The 25474-nt window shown below is 36.8% G+C and overlaps 1 protein-coding gene across 1 annotated transcript in view; it reads right to left on the bottom strand.

Moving 5' to 3' along the window:
• UBE3C (ubiquitin protein ligase E3C) overlaps positions 1-25474 on the bottom strand; it is a 64171-nt gene continuing 38697 nt past the window's right edge. The window contains exons 17-23 of the mRNA XM_010712393.1: positions 23787-23919; positions 21831-22078; positions 11148-11360; positions 5370-5558; positions 5200-5266; positions 4458-4588; positions 1-456 (exon numbers count right to left, since the gene is read on the bottom strand). Of these exons, the coding sequence (XP_010710695.1) occupies positions 286-456; positions 4458-4588; positions 5200-5266; positions 5370-5558; positions 11148-11360; positions 21831-22078; positions 23787-23919 (1152 nt within the window). The 3' untranslated portion in view covers positions 1-285. The remainder of the gene's footprint in view (positions 457-4457; positions 4589-5199; positions 5267-5369; positions 5559-11147; positions 11361-21830; positions 22079-23786; positions 23920-25474) is intronic.

Genomic DNA, 25474 nt, shown 5'->3' with positions numbered 1-25474 from the left:
TTTTTTAACATGTGCTCTTTCTTCCCATGAACACAGAGAACCACCACACTGCAAACAGCATTCAGTATTCTGAATCATCAAGCAGTGTCTATTTAATATTAATTAATGAAAGCTAACTAACAGATTGTGTTTAAAAATGAAACCTATTTGAGGGCATGTGGTAAGACATAAGAGCTGCAGAAATTTACACAGAATTCCCTCAAAACTGTGTGGATACAGGTGCTGCTTATAGAGTAGGCACTGGTTCATTCCTCTGCAGATCATCCAAACAAGCATCAGCTCGACTCAGCTTAGTTCAAATCCAGCAGCACATTCAATGGCATACAGAAGCTTGCTCCGCATAAGATTTTCATCATAAAACTCAGGAAGCTTCAGCAAGTTCATGCAGGTACTGGCAGTAGGTAGCCTGTCTAAATCAGATCCTCCATTGTGAATGCAAAATGCAGGATATAACTCCTGGAAAATGCAAGAATAAAAAACAAAAAAAAAACAAGAAATAAATACATGCCAAAAGCTAACCCATAACAGCTACCGTAGTTTTCTAGGAAATAAATCATTAGATTAAAAACTGTCACAATGACATATTCAAATAGCATTTTCTTTCATTCCTGATGACCCCAAAAGCTCTCTTGAATTGGGTAGTGCCTCTCCCTAACGAATTTTGATGGGGATGAGATAACTAGCAGAACACAAAGCCATTTATCTAGTTCTAAGGAAAAATGGTAATTTGTTATTGTCCACACGCCCTGTTCTGCAAATGTGTGACACTACAAAACAGTGAAATATGAAGTGGAAATCATAAAGCAGCATGCAGAAAATCCTAGTTGTATCTGAGAGAAACAAAGGATCAAGAACTTCAGACTCTTCTTGCAAAGCCTACCAAATGCATATGGATCCTATTTCTTCTGTAGGAACAAGAAAACGATGCGTTCCCATCACACTGAAGTTTTCTGAAGCGCCTGCTGGCTGCAGGGAACTAGCGACCACTCGCAGGAATGGAGCTAAGTGGAAAAGGATGTTCTGTCGTGTTTGACTGATGTCATGTTTGTCATTGTACAATGACATCATATCATCTGTGAATTTGTTACGGAGTCAACTAGATCAATCTATGCCCGTGACAGGCCCTCTCTCTCTCTCTCTCTCTCTCTCTCCAGAATAGTATTATATAGGGCATGGTAAGCACAAGACAAACGCCAAATAAGTTGTACTTCCTTAGATCTACGTAAACTACACCGCTCCTGACTCAAATACTGGCTTAGTTTCTTGGGATGCCACAGGTATTCAAGAGTGAAATCCCATGACATGGCGGGTCTCCATGCTTCTAAGATTTTTCCTAAACCTCTCCATGTTCCCTGTCAGTCAGCATTCTCTGATTTTGGAGGAGACTCCTTCCACATATCATGAATGCATTGGAATACATTCAGGGACTCTGATAACACGCACACCAAAATGAGCATTAATTCAAAGCTCGAAAAACGTGTGACAAACTGAGAAGAAAGCCTGGAAACTGGTCTGAATATCGTGTTGTTTGTAAATTTAGCTATTCCATTTGGGATGTAGTTGTTTGTAAAATTACCCATTCCATCTAGGATATAAATGTCAAAATTCAAATCATACCACATTGCATATAAGTACCATGCAGGTACTTATCTCCATCAGTGCCCTGATTTGGTTATATATGAACACAATTCCACAACAAGTAATCATAACACTGATAATTGGCCAATAAGTCACAAGGAACATGATAGCTTTTAATCCCTTACACAGCACCCCCATGATAAAGAATGGGTTCATCGCTGGTAGCTGCTAAGAAGGGGTTAATGAATGGAAGCTGACAAGAGGAGAAAAGAAAAAAAAAAGGAAAAAGCAGTGCTCAAAGTTTACGAATATCCCAGAATACTGGCAGTACGCCTGGGCTTTCAAGGTCAAATTTTCCAGCAAAGAAACCTGAACTACTGATAATGATCCCTAACGAAGCTCTCCGAGAGCAGAGAGAGAAATTCATCTAAAAGCTGAAAAGCAGCTATTGCCTGCATTCTCCACCAAGAACTGTCACAGAGTCAACTAGATCAATCTATGCCTGTGACAGAGGGGCAGTAGGCCCCTGGGCCCCCCGGACCCCACAAAATGGGAAGGGAAAGGAAAAAAGGATAGGGAGATGGGACTGGGCTCAAGGAAGGAAAAAAAAAAACAGCGGCAATGATCTATGGAGGAAAACCTATTTTACTATGATATCAGAATGCAAGATAATACAACATAATACAATCTAATCGAAATTGAGACTAATAAATCAAATAAGATAGGAGAGAGAGTTCCTGAGACCAAGTCAAACCTGAGAAGCTTGGAACGGCTAGGAAAGCTCCCTCCAGCACCCACTGCCAGGCAGTAAGAGACCGTCCCACCTGGAAGGGCCAGATCCCATGACTTCTGTAATGTATAGGGATAGGTGCCTGGAGTTGGAGCATTAAAACTTTAACTCCCAGTGCACTACATGATGTTACGATGTGGAATACTGAAAACCAAAAATATAAAACCATGACAGAATTACACTTTTTTTCTTCCCAGGCAGAGAAGACGTTCCAGGACACACAAAAATCCCAACAAATGAAATTTTGCTCTAGCTAATGAAGTGATGTGCTATGCCAGTTACAACACTCTTGTGGTTGAGTTTAAAAGTATTCCAATTTTATCAACAAATATTACATGAGCATTTACTTATCATTTCAGAGTGATGTCTGAGGAGAAAAAGGATGAATGAGTGACCAGACTACGTAGAAAGTTGTATTACCACACCAGTTCCTTTCTCTGACATCCAAACAAACAAAACCCACCAAACTCCTAAACAAACAAACAACCCATGATCAAACATATCCCTTCTATGTTCCAGAACATTAGTCTGTTGGCATACTCCAGCTACATCAAATAAATTCTTCAAGCAGATGAGGCCTTCATTTTACTTCTTCCACCAAAATATGTGACCATTTTCTTTGTTAAGTTCAATTGTCTGATACTACACATGACTCAGGCCTTTCTCAAAATCCCAGACAGGGATTTCTGTCTGAACTAATCTCTCACTAAGCCTAAAATTTATTAATTTCAAGGCAAGCAGAAGCAATGACTTGAGTAGACCTGTTCACGTGGAAGATTATACAAGTGTTTATGCTAGTGTAGTCTACAATTCTGGAACAAGCAGTAATATATATTCTTCAAATGAAGAACTAGCTTTATTTACAGAAATTATACTGTTTATTCATAGAATGATTGCAAAATCATCCAGCTGTTAATGAGGTGAAACAGATGTGCGCAATCACAGGAAACTGTAATGATATGAATTTGTCAAATCCTGATTATTATTGTGATATGATTAACCACGGGGCTGAAGAACATACTTTTGTCCCTTGTATATAATTCTGTATGTAACAGAATTATAATTTTGTTTCAATAAATAGGATTCCCTTTTTCCGAGAAAGACCATAGTGAGAAAGACATTTGTTACTCTAAAGTATTGCTTCTCCTGGCAATAAAGTATTCATTTGCTCAAATGCTTGCCTAAGAAGTGTAGAACACTTCTGATTATTAGAAACTGAAAAAAACAGCCCAGCTCCAAAGGCAGAAGGTCAATGAGATTCTAAGCTAAATTACTGTTCAAATGGAGGCCTTAAAAAAAAGTATTTCATGGCTAAAATGCTGCATTTTTACTGTTCCTTTCAAAATGCTAATTGAATTCCTCTATTTTAGCTTTAAGAATGGAAAAATGAAGTTCTAAATTGAAATGTCACGCCAAGGGCACCATTTTTTGCATAATTAAATACTGCACAGCAGGAAACTGCAATAGTTTGGAACTGAAAAGTATCATCAATTTATTATGTGACCTGATTTGAACTTAGCAATTTTCAACCATGCTTTAATGATTTATTTTTTTTTTGTCTGTAACAATCACATTTATTAAACTTATTAAACTTTAATTAGCCTTAGCAAATGTTATTCTGAGTCTGGCAGTGAGAGTTCCAAATTTTTTTAATGATGCAAAGCTAGGCTGTGCTGTAAGCTATGAATGTCAAGACATTCCCTAGCCTAGTTTGTCTAGTCTGGAGGGAAGAAAGTTGAGAGGTGACCTCATTGCTCCCTACAGCTTCTGAGGAAGGAGAAGCTGTTGGACTCGATCATTCCTGAAAGTCCCTTCAAACTGAACTGTTCTATCTTAATGTACATTAACTTTAAGAAAAGTGGAAGTTTATACAAGTATGTGTATGTATATATATATTTGTTGGTAAAGCCATGTTAGCAAAAGACTAAGATAATCCATGTGAACAAGTCATAGGATAACTCAAATGGCAAGCACCAAACAAGTAACTGGCTTAACTCCTGCCCAGTGCTGTCCAGCACATCTACAGAAAAGCTTGTATTGAAAGTTCTAACGCTCAGAGAAACGGGCTAAGAAGTCAGGATGATGATACCTTAAACCCCAGAAGAGGTGGTCGAGAGCAGCTTGTTACAAACTTGAGTAGTTTGCGTTTCTCCTCATCAGTGAACCTTTCTACAACTCTCCAGAATGTTTTTATTACAGGATGGTCTGCTGCATAGCCACCTATAAAGAGATTAAAATGAATTATAGTTAAAACAGTTTTATGAAAGAAATAAACTCTTCAGAAAACCTACCAACAATTTTGAAAACTTTGCAGAAAATCTTAACACCACAAGGTTTACAATGCTAACCCTGTCATTTAAAGATGTCTTAGATCACTGCATTTCTAGTGTCTCATTCATTGCTTATCCATGGCTATTCTCTCTTTTAGCTTCTTAATTACTAAGAAAACTAACAGTTTTAGTTATATTTATGGTAAATTCGGAGAAGAATGAAGACACCTTACATTTTTTTCCACAAGGCAAAGGTATGAATTCTTTTTTTGGGCTGAAAAATAAATGACCAAGTCATTTGCAGACTTATATTCCAGGCAACCAGACACAATCTCTAACACTCATTTAGAAAAGAAATTACACATCTACTTATTTATAATTACTCAAATGTAAGCATACAAAAAATAAACTGAACATCTGTCTCACGACATTGATTAAATCAGATCCTATATCCTTACTTAAAAAAACTAGCATAAGAAGCAAACTGTCTTATGCCTTATCAGTTGTAATAGATTTTTATTTATTTATCTATTTATTTTACCTGAAATAAAACATACTCACCTGAATAATTTGTGAAAGATTTAAGGTCATCCAAACTAATAGGAACCTGGGCACCAGAGATCAAAACCTAACAGTGAAGGAAATCAGACAATTGTATTAGATGCAAAAAAAAAAAAAAAATCAACATTCGCAACTTAAAGCACGTTTGCTGCAGTATAAAGCAGGACTACCTGTATTTCCTGTTGATCAAACATTCGCAGCCATTCCAGATTCACAACGTTGGCCAATCCCTGACGGAAAGCCAGGCAGTGCTGTCGGATCTGTTTGTTCAGCCTGTAGTCTGCCACCAGGTGGATGTACGCGATGCGGTTAGCGCTGGTCACAGGAATGTCTTTTCCACCCGGCTTCAGCTCAACCACCTGTAAACACAGCTAGCCTTCAGCATCTTGATAAACTTTAATTTCATGCAATTCCCAACCATCAGCTTCACTGAAAGTAGGTGCCCCGAATTAAGCACCATACTCATACAAGGCAGCTTCCTTCTGTCCGAATTAGGAAAGCTCTGCTTGATGGTTGTGCTTTTCTGGTTAACTGTTGGTGGTAGTGAATGCTGCAGCATCACATTATGGCAAAAGCAGTGTCTGCTAAGTCAAAATTAGGATTCTAATTTACAGGATGGTAAGCATTTGCAATTCCTACTGTTGAAAAGACAAGTTATATATGTTCAGTAATTTCCACAAAAACAAATCAATCATAAAACTTCTGGTTCTGCTGAGAAACACAGCTTTTATCTTTCATGTACACACAGATCCTCAGCATGGAAAAAAGTAATGGAGAAAAACAAAGCAAAACAAACATACTGTAATTGCATTTAGACATAAACAGTAATTATTATCAAAATGCCAATGATTTTTACATATTTACAGGAGGATAATTTTGCTAAATAGCAGCCCAATCTAAACAGACTGTTAGAGTACTAAAAGAATTAAATAACTGAAAAGCTGCAATACATTCACCTTTGAAACCCTTCACAAAAATGCTTGGTTTTCCATCCTTCGGAGACAGGGATTTATTTATTTTTACGACAGTGCGTTTCAGTCTGGGATAATAATTCTTTCTTTAAAGTACAGAGAATTAAACACAGGAATAGTTTTTCTTTTGTAACACACTACCCAATAACACGAGCTCTTCCGAGCATTCACACTTGTACTGATTCATTTCTTTAAAGGCCAAAAGAGAAAATTAAGGTGAATATGACCTCGTAGATAACACAGGCCACAGAATTCTATTCAGAGACTCCTGTCTTTTACTTGACAAATCCACTGATGAGTTTAAGCACATTTTTAAGAGAGAGGCAATCCTGGTGTAGAGACTTGACGTGATGGAGAATGTAGCACTTTTCTTAATAAGCCACAACAACCTGAATTGCAACAGGTGCTAAAACTATCTGCCTTTTCACCTTAATCCTTCAACTGCGATTTTGTTAAGCCTACAGTAAAACACTTCGCCAGTATCCCACATCACCTCTGCGTGTGGGTAGTACCTGTGTTTAAGCCCTGCTCCCTACAGGATGAAGTCGTAATACACAAGGGTGTGAGTTTCTCTCACGGTGTTATGTCCTGGCAACCAACAAATTGCTCTGCTCCCTTCTGAGTGAGTTTCCTTCAACAAGACCCATTTGTATTTCAGAACTACAATGCCACCTGTACTTGATGAAGTAATGATAAAAGAACGATTTCTCTCTCTGAAGTGCATATTGAATTTGGCCACATAAAGCATACCTATATCTCCTATCTCATCAAATTTAAGATTACATAAACCAACAATAACAAACAGTCATCGTTCCACTTCCATACAATCATTTATGTAAAAAGATTCCTGAATTGACTTTCTCTGTAAAGTAACAAAAGGGAACTATTGGCAGTTCTTTTCAGATTCATCCCAGCAGCTGGAGAACTAAAAGTTCCAACTTTCCTTGCAGATTAACAGACAGAGGAGAATACAGACAAATCCAAGCATATGCTTTTGTTGTAATAGTGCTATCTTGATAGTGGATTAAAGGAAAAATGCATTCAGTTTTTAATAAAAGCTATTTTGCTATTCAATTTTAAAGTGAAGAACACCAGTTACAGATTTCCTATTCAGAAAGACCACAACACAAGCTAATGTGTCTTAAAGTTTTATCAGCTTGCATTTTATTTTTATCCATCCAATTTCTGCCACTAGATGGTGCAAAGCAGTAACGCACAGGTACAGGATGGAAGAGAGGCTTCCCAAAATGCAAATCTTTGTGCCATCACCTTATTTTCTATTGTGTGGATTTAAGTTAAAAAGCATATATTCCACTTTAATTTTGCTCATTATCAAAATAGTGCATTTTAAAAAGCAATAGAATTATACATATTTAGGTAAGTGTTCAGATAATTCAGACATAACCATACAACACTGAATTTTATTCTGAACTCACAAGAATATGTCTTCAAAATAAAGAAAATGTTAACCTGAGATAGAAAAGTATCATATTTTTAAAAATCTGCTAGAAAAGATGGTTTACTTATCTTCTAATTTTATTTTTTTTTAGAAATGTGGATAGAAGTGCTGCATTTGGCCTCTGACTCAAGGTTGCAGACACCTCCAGTTACTGCTGCATATACTTCTTATTAGCACTTAAAACTTTCAAGGTTATAAATTCAATTATATGTTACTGCAAATACATGCTCCTAGAAACTGCACTCAGCTTACATTTCTATTCCTATTTAGAGTATGACCATTACAGTTTGCAAAAACAATAAATACATACACGCTTTCTGTACGGTTGCATTTCAAGTGAACAGTTCAGACAAGCGTTTGACTTACATCTAGTACTCTGAACACAGAATAAAACAGAAATACATACACACACACACAAAGAGAAACAGTAGAAAACACCATTCAGGCAGAATGAATTCAGGAGATTTATTGTCCGGCTCACTGATAATTCCCTACCACACAAAGCTGCTCTGCAATGCCTTTAGGGGCTTTCAGTGGCAACTCTAATAGCAAACAAACGTAACTCTTGCACAGATGTGATGACTGGCTTCCCAGGCTCACGGTGAAAGAAGGAATACTTAGGGAATGAAATACTTTATGAAAGAATAAGGGACATGTCACCGAGGCATTCTGAAGTATGAAGAACCTTTCTTTGTATCTGAGGACTTAAGACAAGTAACCTATGTAACTTCAAAAAGCATTCATTCTTTCAAACAAAGTCAAGAACTCTTACAAACCTGTTTTTAGTACAGGTGAAAATATTCTTTTCTCTTGGCCTCCAATCACTTTTTTTTTTTTTCTTTCACACCATCACTGAAGATTTCCCCCATTCTGGAAATGTAAAGGCAAAAAACTCTACTTTCACTTGTCAAAATATTTCCAGTAACAAAAACAGCATTTGTATCTGCTTTAAAAAGCCAACCGTGTCCTGACATCAATTTCTGTACTCTGGACTTCACAGAAACTGCTCTCATAGTTCTTTTGAGACTTTTTACTTGCTGCCATTTTATACAGCTGATCTAGCAGCTGAAAACTAGGCTGGTATCACTGCATTAGATGGTTCTTCATCAAAAATTAAAGCTATCTAGTGTTGGAAGGTAAGGTTGATGGCAGAGCTCCCCTAATTACCAGGTCTAATGTGCAAATTATTAAGTACCTTTTTCAACTTCTGGTGAATGCACTTTGACAATAGTTTAATGGGATCTAAAAGCACATTACAGGATTGGAATCAATATTCTGATAATAGAATTTCTATCTTCTACGACTGACAGGCAATAGAGCCCCTTCTGAATGTGTCTTTCATTGCAGATAATGTTTTTGTGCCACAATTGCTGGATGGACACTGTCACAAGGATGGCTATTTACAATGATAGATTTATGATGCATTTATTGAGCACTAATTCATTAGTCACTAAAGTGGCTGTTTAGATGAAAACTGGAGATAATGTACATTGAACATAAGGAGTGCAAATTAAGCTCTTTTCCCAGAGTGAATTAGCCTTACCTTGACAGAATCAATTAGTATGCAATGGTTACAAGTCAAATACCAGACAGAGTATTTATCCACAAGGTTTATTAAGATAATGAAATAGAAGAAGCAACTTGTTGCATTAAAACACAGAAGATATTGAGAAGAACCAATTAGTTGTATTGAACTACACTAAAATACAGTCTCATTAAAAGACAGTTAATACTTCAGGAGTTATAGTGTTCTCTCTCCAAGTATAAACAGCAATAAAGCACAGTACTTTGTTTAACCTATGTTTCATTTAGTTACTCAAAAGCTCACTATTACATTTAACCTCTCTTTTAAGGTTATGCCAAGTAACTGAAGGCAAGTACACACTTATTACAAGTTTTGTAGCAGTAGGTGCAGCTGGCATCACATCTGTCCTGGATCTCCATAGGTGTTATTTCTGAGCTACATCACTTTTCAGTATCCTTCTACCCTACTTGCTGAGTTTGGTTCTAACTTGCTGGTATGGCTGAGTTTTTGAGGATGTATGTAGTGGACATACGTAGTACGGAAATTACCACCTTCGCAGAAGATACTAGCAACTTTTAATTTATAATTAGAGGCAAAATTGGATTGCATAAATGAAGTCACACAGAATAAACACAGTAACAGACCTCCCCTCCCAACAAGAAAGTCCTAGTTTACACTAGAAACTGTCATCTTGTATGCTTTGCAACCCAATAACCAGATACACCTATAGCACAGAAATGAATTCAGTATAATCAGTCACTTACAGTCACTCTCTGTTATGATCCAGGAACACAAAATCTGAGGCTATTATTTTAAAATTGCAATACAATCCACGTTTAAGAGCTTCCTAAATGACAGGAAATTGGTAACAGGAAAATAAGGACCAAGTCTAGGCTTGATGCTGTTAAGACGAGTCCTGGACAGCAATCTGGCTATGATTTAAACAGCAATAAAAGAACTCGACATCGCAACTGCAAAGCTTTGTGCTGCATCTCAGTGGTACTACTGCTTCTGTGCAAGCATGCCCAGGCCAAGCCTTCCCCAGCCAGCAGGCAACCCAAAGAGAAGTGGATTCTCACTTTGAGAGTTTTTATTTCTTCCACAAGAAATAAGGCCTGAATCAGGATGCTGCTGCACATCATTATGATGTCAGGTCAACTATTTGACCCAAATATTTATTAAAGAGCATTGAAAGCAGGCCACAAGCACACAATTTTAAATTCTCAATAGTCCAAGAGGGAACATGACAAAAGAGATTAACTGTATTACCACACGTCAGCATCCTTTTCAAGCACTGCTGACGTTTGCTTTCTACTATGAGCACAAGTGATCATTAGCCTTCACAACAGAGTAAATAAGCCATGGTCAAGTTGCACAGTACAACTGCACTACAAACTCAAACTTATGGACCTAAATAATCACTTTCAGAAGCAGTGAATCCCACTCCTCTGACTCACTGGTGGCTCAGTCCCCCAGACAAATGAAAATGTTTTTCTCTAAAAATTAAGGTTTTATCTCAGGCCCTTTCCTATGAGTACTGGTCGGCTGAAACAACCCTTATCTCACAAGAGACCACTTATTTAAAAGCACCAGTTTCTAACTCCAATTCCAAAACCGAACAGTTCTTCTATAGTCTACTTATCATCTAACTTCTGCAAATGTCTGAAGTGGAATCAAGGAAACACTATTTCATTCAAGAAGTTATGTCAGACAATAGAACTTTCCACATCTGTTAGAAAATCATCGCTATCATTTATTATTTAAACTCCCAGACCCTTCTATCATCATCAAAAGTACAGTTCCAAAGTACAAAGTTAGTTATTTACTACTTCAAACACTGAGTCAGAATCCTAGAGATGCCTCACAACAGACAGCATCTGTAGCAGCTATTCCTTATCACTTTCAAAACAAAAATAAATTAGTAGAGATAATCATATTCCATCAGCCATACATTAAAGAGAAAAAAAACAAACAACCCAAAGCCACTCTTTACCTGTGCTTCTCCGAGGTCATTGTTTACTACAGTGAAGTTTAGTCCGAGTTCTTCTACATCTCCTTCATAGCTTTTGAGAAAAAGCAAGTTTTTGTACATTTCTGGATCCAATGAAGCTAAATGATGAATGTCAACATCGGCACTTGTCCCCAGTAATTTGGAGAGGAAAAAACTAGCAAAGGGCAGCTCCACCAGCATATTTTCATAAAGAGCCTGAAAAGCAAAGCAATTAAAAGCACGTTACATTTCATGTGATACATGCAAGAATTACAAATGCTGTTGTCTGCCAGCTCAATAATTTGGTGCCTGAATAGGATCTTCTAGTATGGCAATAATACAGATACTGCATTAATTTTAAAAGTTTCAACTTAGTTTTGAAATTTGAACATCTTTATGAAATGAAAAGCTCCAAGATTTTACAAATTAATGACGTGATGACTTAAAACGCAAGGTCATCACTTATTTACCATTGATCTTTGTGTACAAAGTATTATAGCAAACAGGAAGAGCATAAATTGTATAGATTTTTTTGCAAGAAAAGCTATGCTTCAAAAAAAAAAAAAAAGCTTACACAGATTCATTGCTGCATATCTGGATGAATGACGGTGCTCCTGTTTACTCCTGTTTATGCTTAAGTGGAGAACTTGTCACACCTGTACTGTATGTCCCATTCTTCCTACCCCTGGCACTGTTACACTGCCAAATGACTACTGAATCAGAAATGAGTCTGCGCTGAACTTGCAGTATTCATCAAAGAGAAAATGTATATTTTTAATGTAAAGGTAAAACTTCCTCAAGGATTACTGAAAATGGACAAGATCACAGAAACAGTTGACTGAATGCACACAAATATATTACAGCTCACTGTACAGCAAACAACTTTGCATATTTTTCACATAATCATAAACAACTTCTTGTTGACTGGAAAAAAAAAAAAGACATTTAGGGAAACTCTTTAAAAAGAGGGAGATGGAAACTTTACAGCTAGGAAAAGCAAGCATGACAACATTTAGAGAAAGCTTACAGAAGTAAGATAAACATTGAAGACCTTCCCTTTCAAAAAAAAAAGAAACTCTGAAATACATTGCCTATTTATGTTCTTTCCTATTGTCCAACTTCTTTGCCACACTACACCTCATATTTTTATACTATCATTACTATCACAGCCAGGCTGATCAGGAAAGGCATCATCAACACAGCACCACTGTTTGCTCTCTCCAGAAGCTATGTTTTGGCATTACCTAATTCCTCTATAGCCTGCTGCAAGCTTAGCAAACACATAAATCCGGACAGCACAATGAACATAAAGGAAAAGAAAGAATAAATGAAGCTGTGATCACTAAATGATATTCCAAAGACTTAAAAAAAAAACAAAAAAACACAACCCTCAATTCCTTAAACTTTTGAAAGAACAATTCTATGAGGTGAGTTAGACCTTGCAGAAAGAATTGATAATAACGAGTTCAAAGCCAAAGGGTGCATTATATTTAGAGCTATATGATTTATTCAAGGTGTAAAGTCAAAATCCTCATTTGTATAGTTGACTTTAAAAGCAAACTAGAAGGATAAATCATTAATTTGCAATGTATAAGGTCAGTGTTTGCTGTTCCTGCATTAGTAACAATAAAGCTATTGTAATTCTTTAAATATATCAGAGCTACCCAGATTTAAAATGGGATTCCATCTATGACTCATAAAATGTAAATGCAGAGGTGCAATTTTTTACACAAGGCAGGTTTAAGCCTTTAGAGCATTTAATATACAAGGACTAATAAATGATAGCACTAAAAACTATGATCACATCAGCTAAATGGATTATAAATTAAATTTCCATAATGTATGCAACTGAAATACAAATGTAGACATAAATCAAGGTATTTTCTAAACACAGGTTAATTACACAAATTCAAAACCTGTCTATTTTTTATGCAAAATAATCCACTTAGCATTTTTCAAACTGGTCTGAAGTCTCAGCACTCGCAACACTTGATCCTAGAAGCCTATCAATAATTCCGCGTCAGGAAAAAAGCAGCAATAGGTATATTGAAGAAACTTGTATGTTATTTTTCAAGTGTCTGTCTTTTATGAGTGTTTATTGCTAGAAATTGTGCCAAAATGATTTGAAATAAAAAGGATTAATTATACTAGAAGCTTTTTAATATAAGTGAGTGCAGCTGCAATGCAATTAATGCAAATCGTGACGCTATCAGGAAAATAAATGTGAACAACATCACTGGCTATTTCTGTTTGCTGCCAAATAACTTCAGTAATTTACTACATTAAGAATCAATAAAAAAATAATGCTTTTGAAATGCATCGCTATTAATCTTCAGGTAATTCCAAAGTGAACATTTATAACTTCATCTAAAAACTATATAAAGCATTTTTAAATAAACTGAATTTTGCAACTTGAAAATAACTTTAATTACTACCACTCCTTTTAGCTAAGTAATTGCAAAGTTAGAAGCAAATTATTTTTGGAAACAAGACAAAGAGTAATGTTTTAATTAGTATAAAAGTCAAGCTGTCCTAATAAAGTTGAAGAAAAAAAGGTCACTAAAAAGCTGGTAAATAATATCATGAACTCCATCCTGTAAGGTGCAGCCAGCACGACAGATGTAAGGGGAGAGATCCACTCCTTCTTAATCTCTTAACAAACTGCTTTGGGAGCTACCGTTACCCAGTTTTGAGCTGCTTCTTGCCCATCTAGCTCTCTGAACTGGCTGTCTGCAACAGGAACATCTACAGGTGGGGAAGCATGACCACCTGAGGGGATGGATGAAGGCTCCAGCCAACCCAAACCATCCTCAGATTTTATGTTTGCATCAGGAGCAGCTGCACAAGCAATGCAACGCTCCTAGGTGACACATTCAAGGTCAGGGATGGGGCTGCGAGCACCTGATGGAGCTGCAGGCATTTCTGCTCACTGCAGGGAATTGGACCAGATTGCCTTTTAAGGTCCCTTCCAGCTCAAACAATTCTATCAGCCCTTTGGCTGAAAGGCTGTGTTTTGCTGAAAGGGCCAACCTGGATTTCCCAGCACTATTTCAAACTCACCCAGGTTAGATTACAGAAGCAGCTATCCGTTAAAGGAACTTCAGACATTTTCCTTCTCCTGCATGAATGTTTGTAGAACACATGAGATGATTAAAAAAAAAAAACCAATAGCAAAATAAAAAAGCCTACTGTGGTCATTAAGCTGACTTCACACACAAAGCATGCAGTCTGAAGACTGAAGTTTCTCTTTTTAACAACATTAGCTGGTTACAGCTACACTAAAGTATTAGTACACAGTCTGGTTCAATTAAAATTGATTGCAATATTTACTAGTTACAAAACCCTTTACTCGTTTCAGCAACACAGATAACAATCTGGTAGTATAAACTGAAAAAATATGAGGGTATTACATTGAGATACTTAAAAATTCACCGAATGCATTTGTTAATTATCTGTGATATCAGGAACAGGGAACAGCTCAGGCAAACAACTTTCAGAACATAGGCACGTCAGCAGCTCTAAAGCATCTCAGCCACAGGCAGCATCCAGTAAGGCAGGCAGAAATATGCAGCATGCAGTTCTCAGGGCTAGGAGGGCTCTTCTTCCTTGCTTTCAACATAACAAGAACTAGATCTGAGTGGGACTGTGGCATCTACCAGAACTCTATCCAAGCACTATAGGTCCCACAAGGTACCTGTTCAGGTATACCTACCAGCTTGTTTTAAAACTGGACAAAGCTTGGAGCAGTCAAATCACTTCCTACAAACACACAGACACATCAGCATCACACAGGAGAGGGCACAGGACAGCACAACATGCTGAATGAAGCTCCAGTTGCTTCACAGGTGAGCCAACTAAACGTTCCTGATTGTGAAGCAGCTTTACTGCTTTTACTTACACTTTCAGGTCTACAATTAATTTTCTCTTTCATTATTTCAACTACACTCTTTCTTGGTAAAACTAATTAATCACTCTTCCTACCCTACATTAATCTTTCACAGCCCAGAACTGCATACTAAAACCTAAATAATGCTACAGTCACACCCCCAGAAAGATGCAGGGCTTATGGGCTGAAGCAGTAAATGATGGGGCTTCAATTCAGTTACTTCCCTAATCAGCCCTCGAGACCTCAACCCCTTGTATTTCAGTCATTTTAAACAGTTACTATTAAATAATACTTAGCACTTACAGAGTGCAATAGATCTTCAAAGCTGTACAGAACCATTAATTAAAATGGTAGAAGAATGGCAAAACCATTACAACTTCCTTCTACTGCATTATTTATATTCTATATATATTTCATCATAGTCAAAAATGCTTTGTGGCCAAGCAAACGCTTTTCTACCCCAATGATAAAGATAAAATTAAAAATACAAGATCCGTTAAAATTGACATATGCCCACATTTTTGAAGCACTTTTAAGGTTACTGTTTAGTAATTTTAAGGTAAAATAATTTCTTCAAGATAGACTCAATAATATCCTTTAAAGCTGGCAAAATCAAACTGATATGGCAAAACAGGAAAATAAAATTACTTATATTAAATGCATGCCACAATGCAGTATGTCTACCGTTTGGTAGCTTTAAGTCACTTTCTCAGTTCTCTGAGCTCCACAACAGAATGATTTCTATCACATTAGTAATGGATAATGCAGTACAGTAACTTCTCTATATGACTACAAAAATACACAGCACGCTTATTATTCAAATACTTTTAAAAAGGAGTTCACATTCCTACAGCAAAATGCCTATGAGAGAGCTCTGTTCACACCTCCTGCAGCAGTCTCAGTATCCCCAGTTTCTAAAATATTATTTTCAGAAACAACTCAAGCCATGTGCAACTCATGTTACTTTTGATCTCCCACTCACTGGGAATTTGAAAGTCAACAAGCACACGTCCACAGCAACTCGGAACATCTTGGGTTACAAGAGAGGCTTGCCTGCCAGCTTTGCTCTGCTCAGTGTACAGACCCAAAACTGATTACAGGAATTTGCTGAGCATGAAGTGAACTCACCACTGACTCATGAACAATCACCATTTAAAAGCAAGGATGCATTTCCAGGCACTGTTGGAGCGTAACAGTTTTAACAACCTTGAGTTCATTTTCAATTTAAAAGTGTCACGTCACTCAAGTAATTTTATTCTAAGAATTTAGAACACAATTTTATTACATGAAATTTTATTACTAAAATGGAGCGTTACAGAAATTTTGGTAGTAGCAGAAAACCATCATTCAGCAACTAGGTACTTTCAGACTATTTTTAGAGGAACAGTTACCTCTGAAACTTAGGCCGCATATACAACATAAACTGCAATCAGTATCATTTGGTATAGAGAAGGGTTATAGGTACCAGATAACTGAGAGTTAATCATTACCTACCGAAGTTCCTGTAAATGCTTAATAGATTTTCTTGACTCAAATTTAAACATAATTTAATAAGAGCAGAAGATAAAAGGTAGACATCTCCTTATTTAAGTTTCAATCTTCAGAACAATTGGAACGCTCGCTACTAACCTCTGGATGGGCTTCTAAGATAAATCTGTATTATAATAGCAGTGAAAATAGTCACTTTCAAAAAGAGTTCAAATCCAATAAAGAATTTCAGTAAATATTCCCAACTTAATTGATTTAAATGGATGTAGGTGTTTCCAACCATGAAAAAAGATCAGGATACCATTACCACACACTCTAACTGTTTATTTATTCCCTGTCTAGGAACCTGATTTAGAGGCAATAAAATGCAATCAGTACACAAACCAGAAGCAGGAATCATCTGCTAATGGAACTTTTAATTGAGGAGTGACCAGTGACATGAGGTAATTCTTTCCATGCAGAACTCCTTGCAGAGACCTCTATGCACTTTATCACGGTAAACAATCACTAACATATGCATTAAAGAAAATTTAAATACATTATGACCCAATAAATATCACGATCAATCAATACACACTTTTCCTTCCTGAAGATTTAGAGTTAAAATACCACATTTTGGTAGTCTTTTAGCGCTACACATATATTTACAAGGTTAGTACTAACACAGCTATTTGTAATCAAAAGATAATTGGTTATGTTAAATGAACCAGTACACAAAGGGACTGCCAGGCTGAATAACCATGTCAGAAAACAGATTCAGAATAGCTTACATCTACATTCACAATAAGGAAATAACTTCCACAAATTATCAATTTCACTCTCTTACAAATCAAAAAGGATTTTAATTAAAAAGGACAACAAGCAAAAGGAAGGGTTGGCCTAAAAACTAGAAAGAAAAAAAAATAAAAAAAAATAAAACCCAAAGAAGAAAAAAAAATCTTCAGCCATGAGAGAAACAGAAGAAGTGTAGTAAGTACTGTGTTTTACGCACCATCCTACCAAATACTGAAATTACACAACATCCAGTTCCTCTAATTGTTGAGTTTTCTTGCTTTTTTTCCATACATGGTTCAAAAAAGGTATACAGAAACATTTGCTTTCAGTTTGCAACTCTTTAATTGCAGATTTAAGATCTTAGGATCCTATGTAGATACAGCTGTGAAAAGTTCCCATTGATTCAAACTATTTTAGACAAGGTCCCAGTATAATTAAGAACTACTTTAGTTTTTCTGCAAAATCAAGACATTGGTAATCTGCAAATTGCACCTTCTAGCCAGGAATTATATTTTGCACAACAAATGAACTCACCTGCCACAGCTCCATGCAAAGCTATAAACTGTAACTACATGGCATACTCTTTAAGATACAGAAAAATAATCTGAGTATGATTAACAATTCCACGTTTAAGTTCCACCATTAAAGCAGTAACAATCTACTACTATACTTAGTTCTTTATACTGCCTTCCCAAAGATCTAAGATGAAACTAAGTTCTGACACAACAAATCTGAACATTTTCAGAAATCCAATGTCTTCTACAGACTGTTGTACTGCTTAGGATAAGAGATCTAATACTGTATTTCAAAGGCAGTTCTTACATTCTTCAGCAAAATGAATGCACAACTTGCTTGCTCTCTTCAGTGTGCTAGAATAAGGAAAGAGAATGGAGATTACTGAATTCAGTATAACTGAAGTTGTTGAGTGCATTTAGACTAATATCTCCAGCTTCTGTATCAGTCTCTTAGAGGTGCAAAGGCATCCATTGCAGAGCCTTGTATACAGAAACCAGTAAATTTATGTCCAAAAGGAAGGAAACTATAAAAAGAAGATAATTCTTTCCGTGGGTTCCCTGCCATATAATTAAATTAATGCTAATCTATCATCAAACATAACTAAATTACCATAAGAATTATCTATACTTGATGTAAACTAATTCTAAATGCAAAGAATGGGAGCCAAGTGGATGGATCCAGGCAGTCAGTGGTGCCCAGTGACAGGACAAGGGGCAGTGGGTACAAACTGGAAAACAGTATCTCAACATGAGAAAAATCTTCTCAAGGCATTGGTACAGGCTGCTCAGAGCAGTGGAGTCTCGTTTTCTGGAGATACTCAAAACCTGCCTAGATGCTCTCCTGTGGAATCTACTGTATGGAACTGCTTTAGCAGGGGGTTGGACTAGATGAGCTCCAGAAGTCCTGTCCAACCCCTACGGTTCTGTCATTCTATTCTTTTGGACACTGTGTTGAGGGACATGGTTTAGTGAGAACTACTGGTGATCGGTGGATGGTTGGACTGGGTGATCCTGTGGGTCCTTTCCAACCTTGGTGATTCCATGATTCTATGAATGTCCTCTTCTTATCAAATTAATGACACCGAATAAATGCAAAATCTAAGCAGGAAATGGAGAAAGACAATATAGTAGGTATACAAGATTCAGCTTAGGCCTGAACACAACGAAATTCAGATTTAAATTCTGCAGCTGACACTGTTTTCCTGACCCTTGCTTCTGTTGAAGTGGTTAACAACGTTTCCGACTTTCTGTGTTTGCAGCAGATATTCAAAAACCAGTCAAGAGAAAACCCTCACTTCAGATTCTCAGATGCTGTTCCCAAATTCCCCTTCTCCGGTTCTGCCGCTCCAAGATTTGGCTTCCTACCAACACAACTTTTGTCAATTCTAGAGAATCAAGTCTGCTACGCTGCCAAAGCTGCAACAGGAAAGTCTGCACATGGAAAGATTTTCAGCACTGATACAATATTACTGCTTGCAGAAAGAAAGCTAACCAAACTGGGTGCTTGCTCACTGTCCTACTGTGAGAGCAAAAGGATTGCAGCATCCCATCCTCAACTGTGGAAGTCCACATGGGTCAAATCTTTACTTTTCAGAAAGGACAAAGAAGGATTTGGGGATAGGACACCTCTGTCTGAATGTCCCTGACAGCACACGACACCGTCAGCTCTCAGGGTTCAGGAAGCCACTTCTGTTCTTCCAGCAGGGGAAATGAAAAGGTTCCAGCTGCAAAGCCCTCCGGTGGTACGATACCACTACACAAGGTGCTTGTGGTAAGCTTAGCTTCTGCTTTCAGGAGAAGGAGATGAAACTGCTTAAAAAGCTCTAATGTTAAAATAATATTTGCATTGCAGAGCAAAGTCATTGAAAGTTGAGAAACGTAAACTTTGGAAGTGTTTGAGTAGCTGCTGGTTAAGCAAACTCGTTTCTATATCGGTTGGTTTTTTTTTGTTGTTTTTCTTTTTTTTTTTTTTTTAAGTAATGGTTTCACACAACATAAGTGATTACATGATCACATGGTATTATTATTATTATTATTTTTTTTTACAAGACCTTTTGCTCATCGAGCCATCAGTAAAAGCTGCTTGGACAGCCACGCAGTTTGTGCGGGATGGACTTGAATTTCTTCCCTAACTGCAAAAGTACAATCTAGACAATTAGTAATTCATTCAAGGGTTACAATAATTTTTAAATGCACAATTTTTATATGCACAGTTTTTAAAGACAAGTTCTAAATCTTCTGATGTTTCTATTTCTTAACTGATCAAGTAAAACAGACGATGCCAAGCTGTTAAACAACTTCCTGATCAGAATAAAAAGTGAATTAGGTGCAAGCCTACGGTACTGAAAGCTGTGGTGGTTACCAAGAGACAGAGAATTTCGATAAATTATTATATTTTAATGCATTTGTTCTCTGGTAGTGTTGAAACTTGTTAAGTGAGAGTTTTCGGTGGCAGTGTTCTTTACATACCAGTTTCCACAAATAAGAAATTGCTGTGGATGCCTGATTGCTTCCTTTGCAATATATCTGCTATGTTTGCAAAGAGGCTTTTAATAACCTACTATTGCTCTCAAATAACCCTGTGCAAAGCACAAAATGGACACATTTCTGAAAACGGGTGAGTGGGTGTTCAATGACTTAACTGAGACCACAGTACTGGCAGGTTTTGAACTGTACAGCCGTGCCTTATCTTTCTGTTGAATTCATCAGGTCTCTAAATACATGACTAAAAAAGGTGTCCGTGCACCTGGGTATGGGTAATTATTAAATGATGCTGTCAGTTCATACCTTATGCAAACATTCTGCAAATACAAAAACAATTTATGCCTTCAAAAAGTTAAATAATAGACCTTATATTTTAAAACGACAAAAAACTGTACTTGCAGCAATTCTACAGGAGATAAAATAGCCCCTACAACATCTGTCTGCGCTAACATTTAAAATTCAATTATAGAAAACAACGTGCTCTTTTGTCAGACAAAATTAAAGATTCAAAGTTACAATCATTTTATTGAAAAGAAAAGATTCCTCTTGCAACTACATGTATAAGTCCATAGGGCCAGACTACAATTTCTTCCAATCTAAGTCATTCCATGATTCTATGAACTACAAAGAACCACAATCTATTTCAGCAACACACATTTGTCAACATACTCTTAAGCTTACAGCTGGATTAAAATAAGGATGCCAACCATACGTGAAACCTCACTGCAGGACTTTAAGCTCCAAAATACTTCATGCAGCTAAATGAGACTTCATTTTTAATACGTTCCATTTTAGATACAGGAGTAGCAATACAGCAATCAATACTTTTTTTTTTTTCTGAAATAGAACCGGTATTCTAAACTTTCTTTCACAATTATTAGCTTTAAAGAATAATTTCAAGGACTTATAAATATTCTCAATATGAAATATGATCACAGATGAAAAATGAATGTAATGGTTTCTTTTAAAAAAGTTTAAAAATAATCTAGCCCTGCAGGGGTTTATCAGTCATTGAAAGTCTACGACTGCAAAACAGCAAGCACTACAGCTTTAAAAAGATACAAAACACACATAAAAAAGAACCCAAGCAGAATTAGTGACACTGTTTTAAAATTCCTCATAAATATTGTAAATGCTCATAGCAAATTCTGTAAATAATCTTAGAGATCCCCAGCGATGAAATTCTAAACTGGAATCAAATTTTAGAACGTCCCATGCTAAAAATCATCACAAACATAGTAGTCCTATAGACTTCAAGCAAATTAACATTAAAAAAAAGAAGATAAATACAGAGATAGATGTGCACATTTTGTTCTGCTGCTAGTTAGGGTATGTCAATTCCTGCACTTTTGATGTAACTTAGTGAAATGAATGAGAAAGTTCAGTAAGATGTGGAAATAATGCTTGGACCCAACATTTGAGAGTTATGAGGATCTTTCTACTCTTAAGGAAAATGTCTCCCATCTACTCCATCCAGAAACATTTACTGAATAATTTCAGTACTCTGATAGCTTTACAATTACATAGCACTGTTTTTACCTTTCCAAGCATTCTTCCAAGAAAGTAGTAATGTCGGGCATAAGAGTCTCCAACAAGCATCTGTGCAGCAGGATTGGGATAAAGAAGTCCCTCATTGGTGGTCTTAAAAAATCCCTGGTTAGGGTTAAATCCTGATTTCAGTAGTTCATTCAAAAATTCTCTGAAAATTCCACCACCATCAATACCAGCTTCATCAAGACCATGTGCATTAAGCAAGTGAACACGAATGCGCTTTTTTAGGTCAGGTTCTGCAGAGAAAGGAGAAAGAGACTCAAATGTAACTATCTACTTGAATTTTGCTTGCAACTAATGTGTATGTTTCTATCTGTGCTATTTGTATATTAAAAAAAAGACACTAGTAAGCAGTACTGTTGCAAAAATCTATTATTGGCTTGAATTTCAGGATATTCAATGCTTGACTCAATCTGCACAAGGCATCTTGCTGTAAGAGAGCTCAAAAGATTAATGAGAAAGTCACTGGTAGGGGAAGAAAAATTCTCCCAAGTATTTTCATAAGCCCCAATTATTATTTGAAAATTCTATTTATATAAAGCATTGTGAATGAAAGGTTCTACTCTGTCTTGTCTGAAGGAACCATCAGTCAGCGCTGCGCTCCCTTAGAGGGATCGACTGTTACACAACACCTTAATTAATATTCTTTGAAATCAAACTTAACACTTTTGCTACTTTGGATTCCATGCTATGGCATGTAATTCCATTGAGCAAGGTGTGGTCAAGTTTGATGTATTCTGTTTGTTTGTGATGTTGCCACATCCTAGAAATAACCTTACAAGAGAGCATTTTTAATTTATTTGTTGATTGACAAATACTGTACTGTACACATCTGCTTGCAACACAGAGAAACTCTACAAGGAGCATGGGTGACATCCATCATCCACAATCCTTCCCTGCCTTTCTCATACAAAAGAATGAAGGAACAAGAAATAACTAAAACTACTTCTCAGCCTGTTACCAAAGGAAGTGCTCCCACTCTCCTTTTATCCACCACCATTGTTCCTCCCTTCCATCGGTCCACTCTTCTCAACCCTGATGTGATCCATTTCAGCTCATTGATTCAGCATTCATCCCTTTCTTTGGATTACTTTCCTGCATGCTCTGATAGATAACTGCTTACTCCTGGAAAAGAGCAAGGTCAGCACCACAGACAAGTCAGATACCCAAGCTGAGGAGCTGCTGCTCACAAGGCACCATCAAGATGTTAGCTCAACTCAGTTTTCTTGCAAAAATCTAATCTTAAACTTCAGCTGCCACCTGCCATTTCTCTGTTGGAAATATGAACAGTTATTTGAGGTGGGGAGGTGGCAGAAAGACAGAAGTGGCTGAAATGGGCTTTTTCCTCCTACTTGAATGGAGATTCTCTGACTTTTCTAATACAAGTCCCAGAACAAGTAACATTTAGTCCTTGAACTGTGCGTGCATACCTGAGAAGGTAAGCCCTTTTGCTCGACTCACTGAAGGCTTCCAGTGTATAAAAACAGCCTTTATAATAAACTTTGCATCGACTACACTTACCTCTCACCATCAAACCAACCAATAACAAACGAGTAATAATAAAACCTTCTACCGCTTCATTTCATGAGCTACCAATGCACACACTATGGATGGACAGTTGATATCCACGAAAGAATGTTCAGCATCAGAATTTCTCCTGATCCACCAAGCATCAAGCTTAGTGAATACCTCTAGATCTACTAGCAACTGCCCAGTCCTTTCACAAACTGAACTGTTTTTAAAAATTAGTTCTTCATTCAGGTGAAACGCTCTCCTGCACAAAAATTCTGCTGGCTAGAAGAACAGGACAGCCATTTTTAGTCACAACCACTGCAAAAGATCTAGTAGCTCATTACTGTTTTCCTCAAGTAAGCAAACATGTAAATACCTGATGAGATGGACTAAATGCGTTAGCATTTGATGATAACTTCATTGTAAACCTACCATTTTCAGGAGAAAGTTTATCATAAGCATCTTCATAAATATAATTTCTCCTAATGGTGACATTAATTCCATCCAAAAACGGCCCATCTCCTTGAACTTCTTGTTTATCAGCATAGATTAATCTTTGAAAAATCTGTTAAAATGAATGAAAAAAAAAATCAAGTTACTGTACAGATCTAAACATCCAATGAAAGATGGCTTTTCACTACTATTACTGTCCTTTAAGCTGCTTTGGGCACTCACTTTCAAGTGATTTGTCCTCTCTGTCATCAAGCTCCAGAAATACAGAGCCACGTCCCAGGGGAGGGAAGAAGAGGGGACAGACATGCAAAAACTTTCTTGTGCTAAGATATCATCCTCAATTCTTTCTACATAAAGAGGCACATCTACAGACTTTGTGTCAGTCATTCCAGCTTCCTCTCCCTAACTTTCAGAGTTCTGAAATGCAAAGTATTCAAAGACAAAGGAAAAAAGTCATGAGTATTTTGAACGCAGAGTCAATCCTCAGTACTAGTAAACAATTATTTTTGTTTTCATAATGCTTAGGAACATTTCTAGTATCAAGACATGAGGTGTCAGTACTCCTCTTGGAAGCAGTGAGCAAGTAATTCACACTGATATAGTGGATAGCATTGCCTGAACGTCATACCAACTAAAATAAAAAAAAATAATGCCAGCTGAAGCATAGATTTAACTTCACATTGCCCCTGTGCAAGTCACTGCAAGAGGAACCTGTTAAGAATTCCTCTGAATAGTAATTCTAACTGTTTCTATGCCAAGTTGCAGCATGGCCTTTCTGCCTAATGCATGCATAATGTTCGAAACATCCCCAGTACAAGGAGTATCTGTTTACTGATGTCCTCTCTTGCATATTTCCCCATATTGAATGAATACTTCAGTATATTTTCTAAGAGATGTAATCTCCCAATAATATCAGACTGCTTTCATAACTAAGAATTTTTGGTTTTTGCACAGATGTTTACACACAATCACATACACACATCATGAAAGAGGAAAATCTGACAACAGCAGACAACACTAGAATGAGATCTAAAATTTACTTCTTATATGGATGCTATAAGTTAGCAAAGATGACTGTCCTGGTAGAAGAATCACTGTAGACAAAGCCAGACTTCCCTACAGTGAACAGCAAAAAGCCAAGAAAAAAAAGCCATAAGGTGAGGAAGAGAAACACTGAACAGACATAAAGAAAAAAGAAAAAATCAGGAAGAGCATGGTTAAGCATCAGAAAAGATCATACAGACAGTCTGTGAAATCAGGACAATTGATTCTTAGTGTCATGATCTAACTTTGAATGTACTCCTGAGTGAGGGGGGAAGGGAACTAGAGTACCTCAAGAAGTCCCCTCTGATCTGAATTTTCCTATAGTTGAACATCACCAAGACGCACAACCATGAGCACTTCCATTTTATAGACAGGGCATAAGAATATGCTGTATACGATCTGTTAATACTAATACACAATACTAGATGCAATGAGTGATTAGAGGGTGATTATCACTAAAAAAAATTGTTTTGGTACAGTCTGGACTCCTAAATGATCCAATGTTCATGCAAATGCAATTCCTAAAAAATCAAGAATGCCAATGCGTAACTGAAGTATTTGTTGTGACTTAATAACAACAGATGGAAATGTGTACCTGAAGCATTGGCAAGCTGACAATAGCA

The sequence above is a fragment of the Meleagris gallopavo genome, chromosome 6, assembly GCF_000146605.3.
Source record: "Meleagris gallopavo isolate NT-WF06-2002-E0010 breed Aviagen turkey brand Nicholas breeding stock chromosome 6, Turkey_5.1, whole genome shotgun sequence".
Classification (NCBI taxonomy): domain Eukaryota; kingdom Metazoa; phylum Chordata; class Aves; order Galliformes; family Phasianidae; genus Meleagris; species Meleagris gallopavo.
This window is presented reverse-complemented; position numbering and strand designations above follow the sequence as displayed.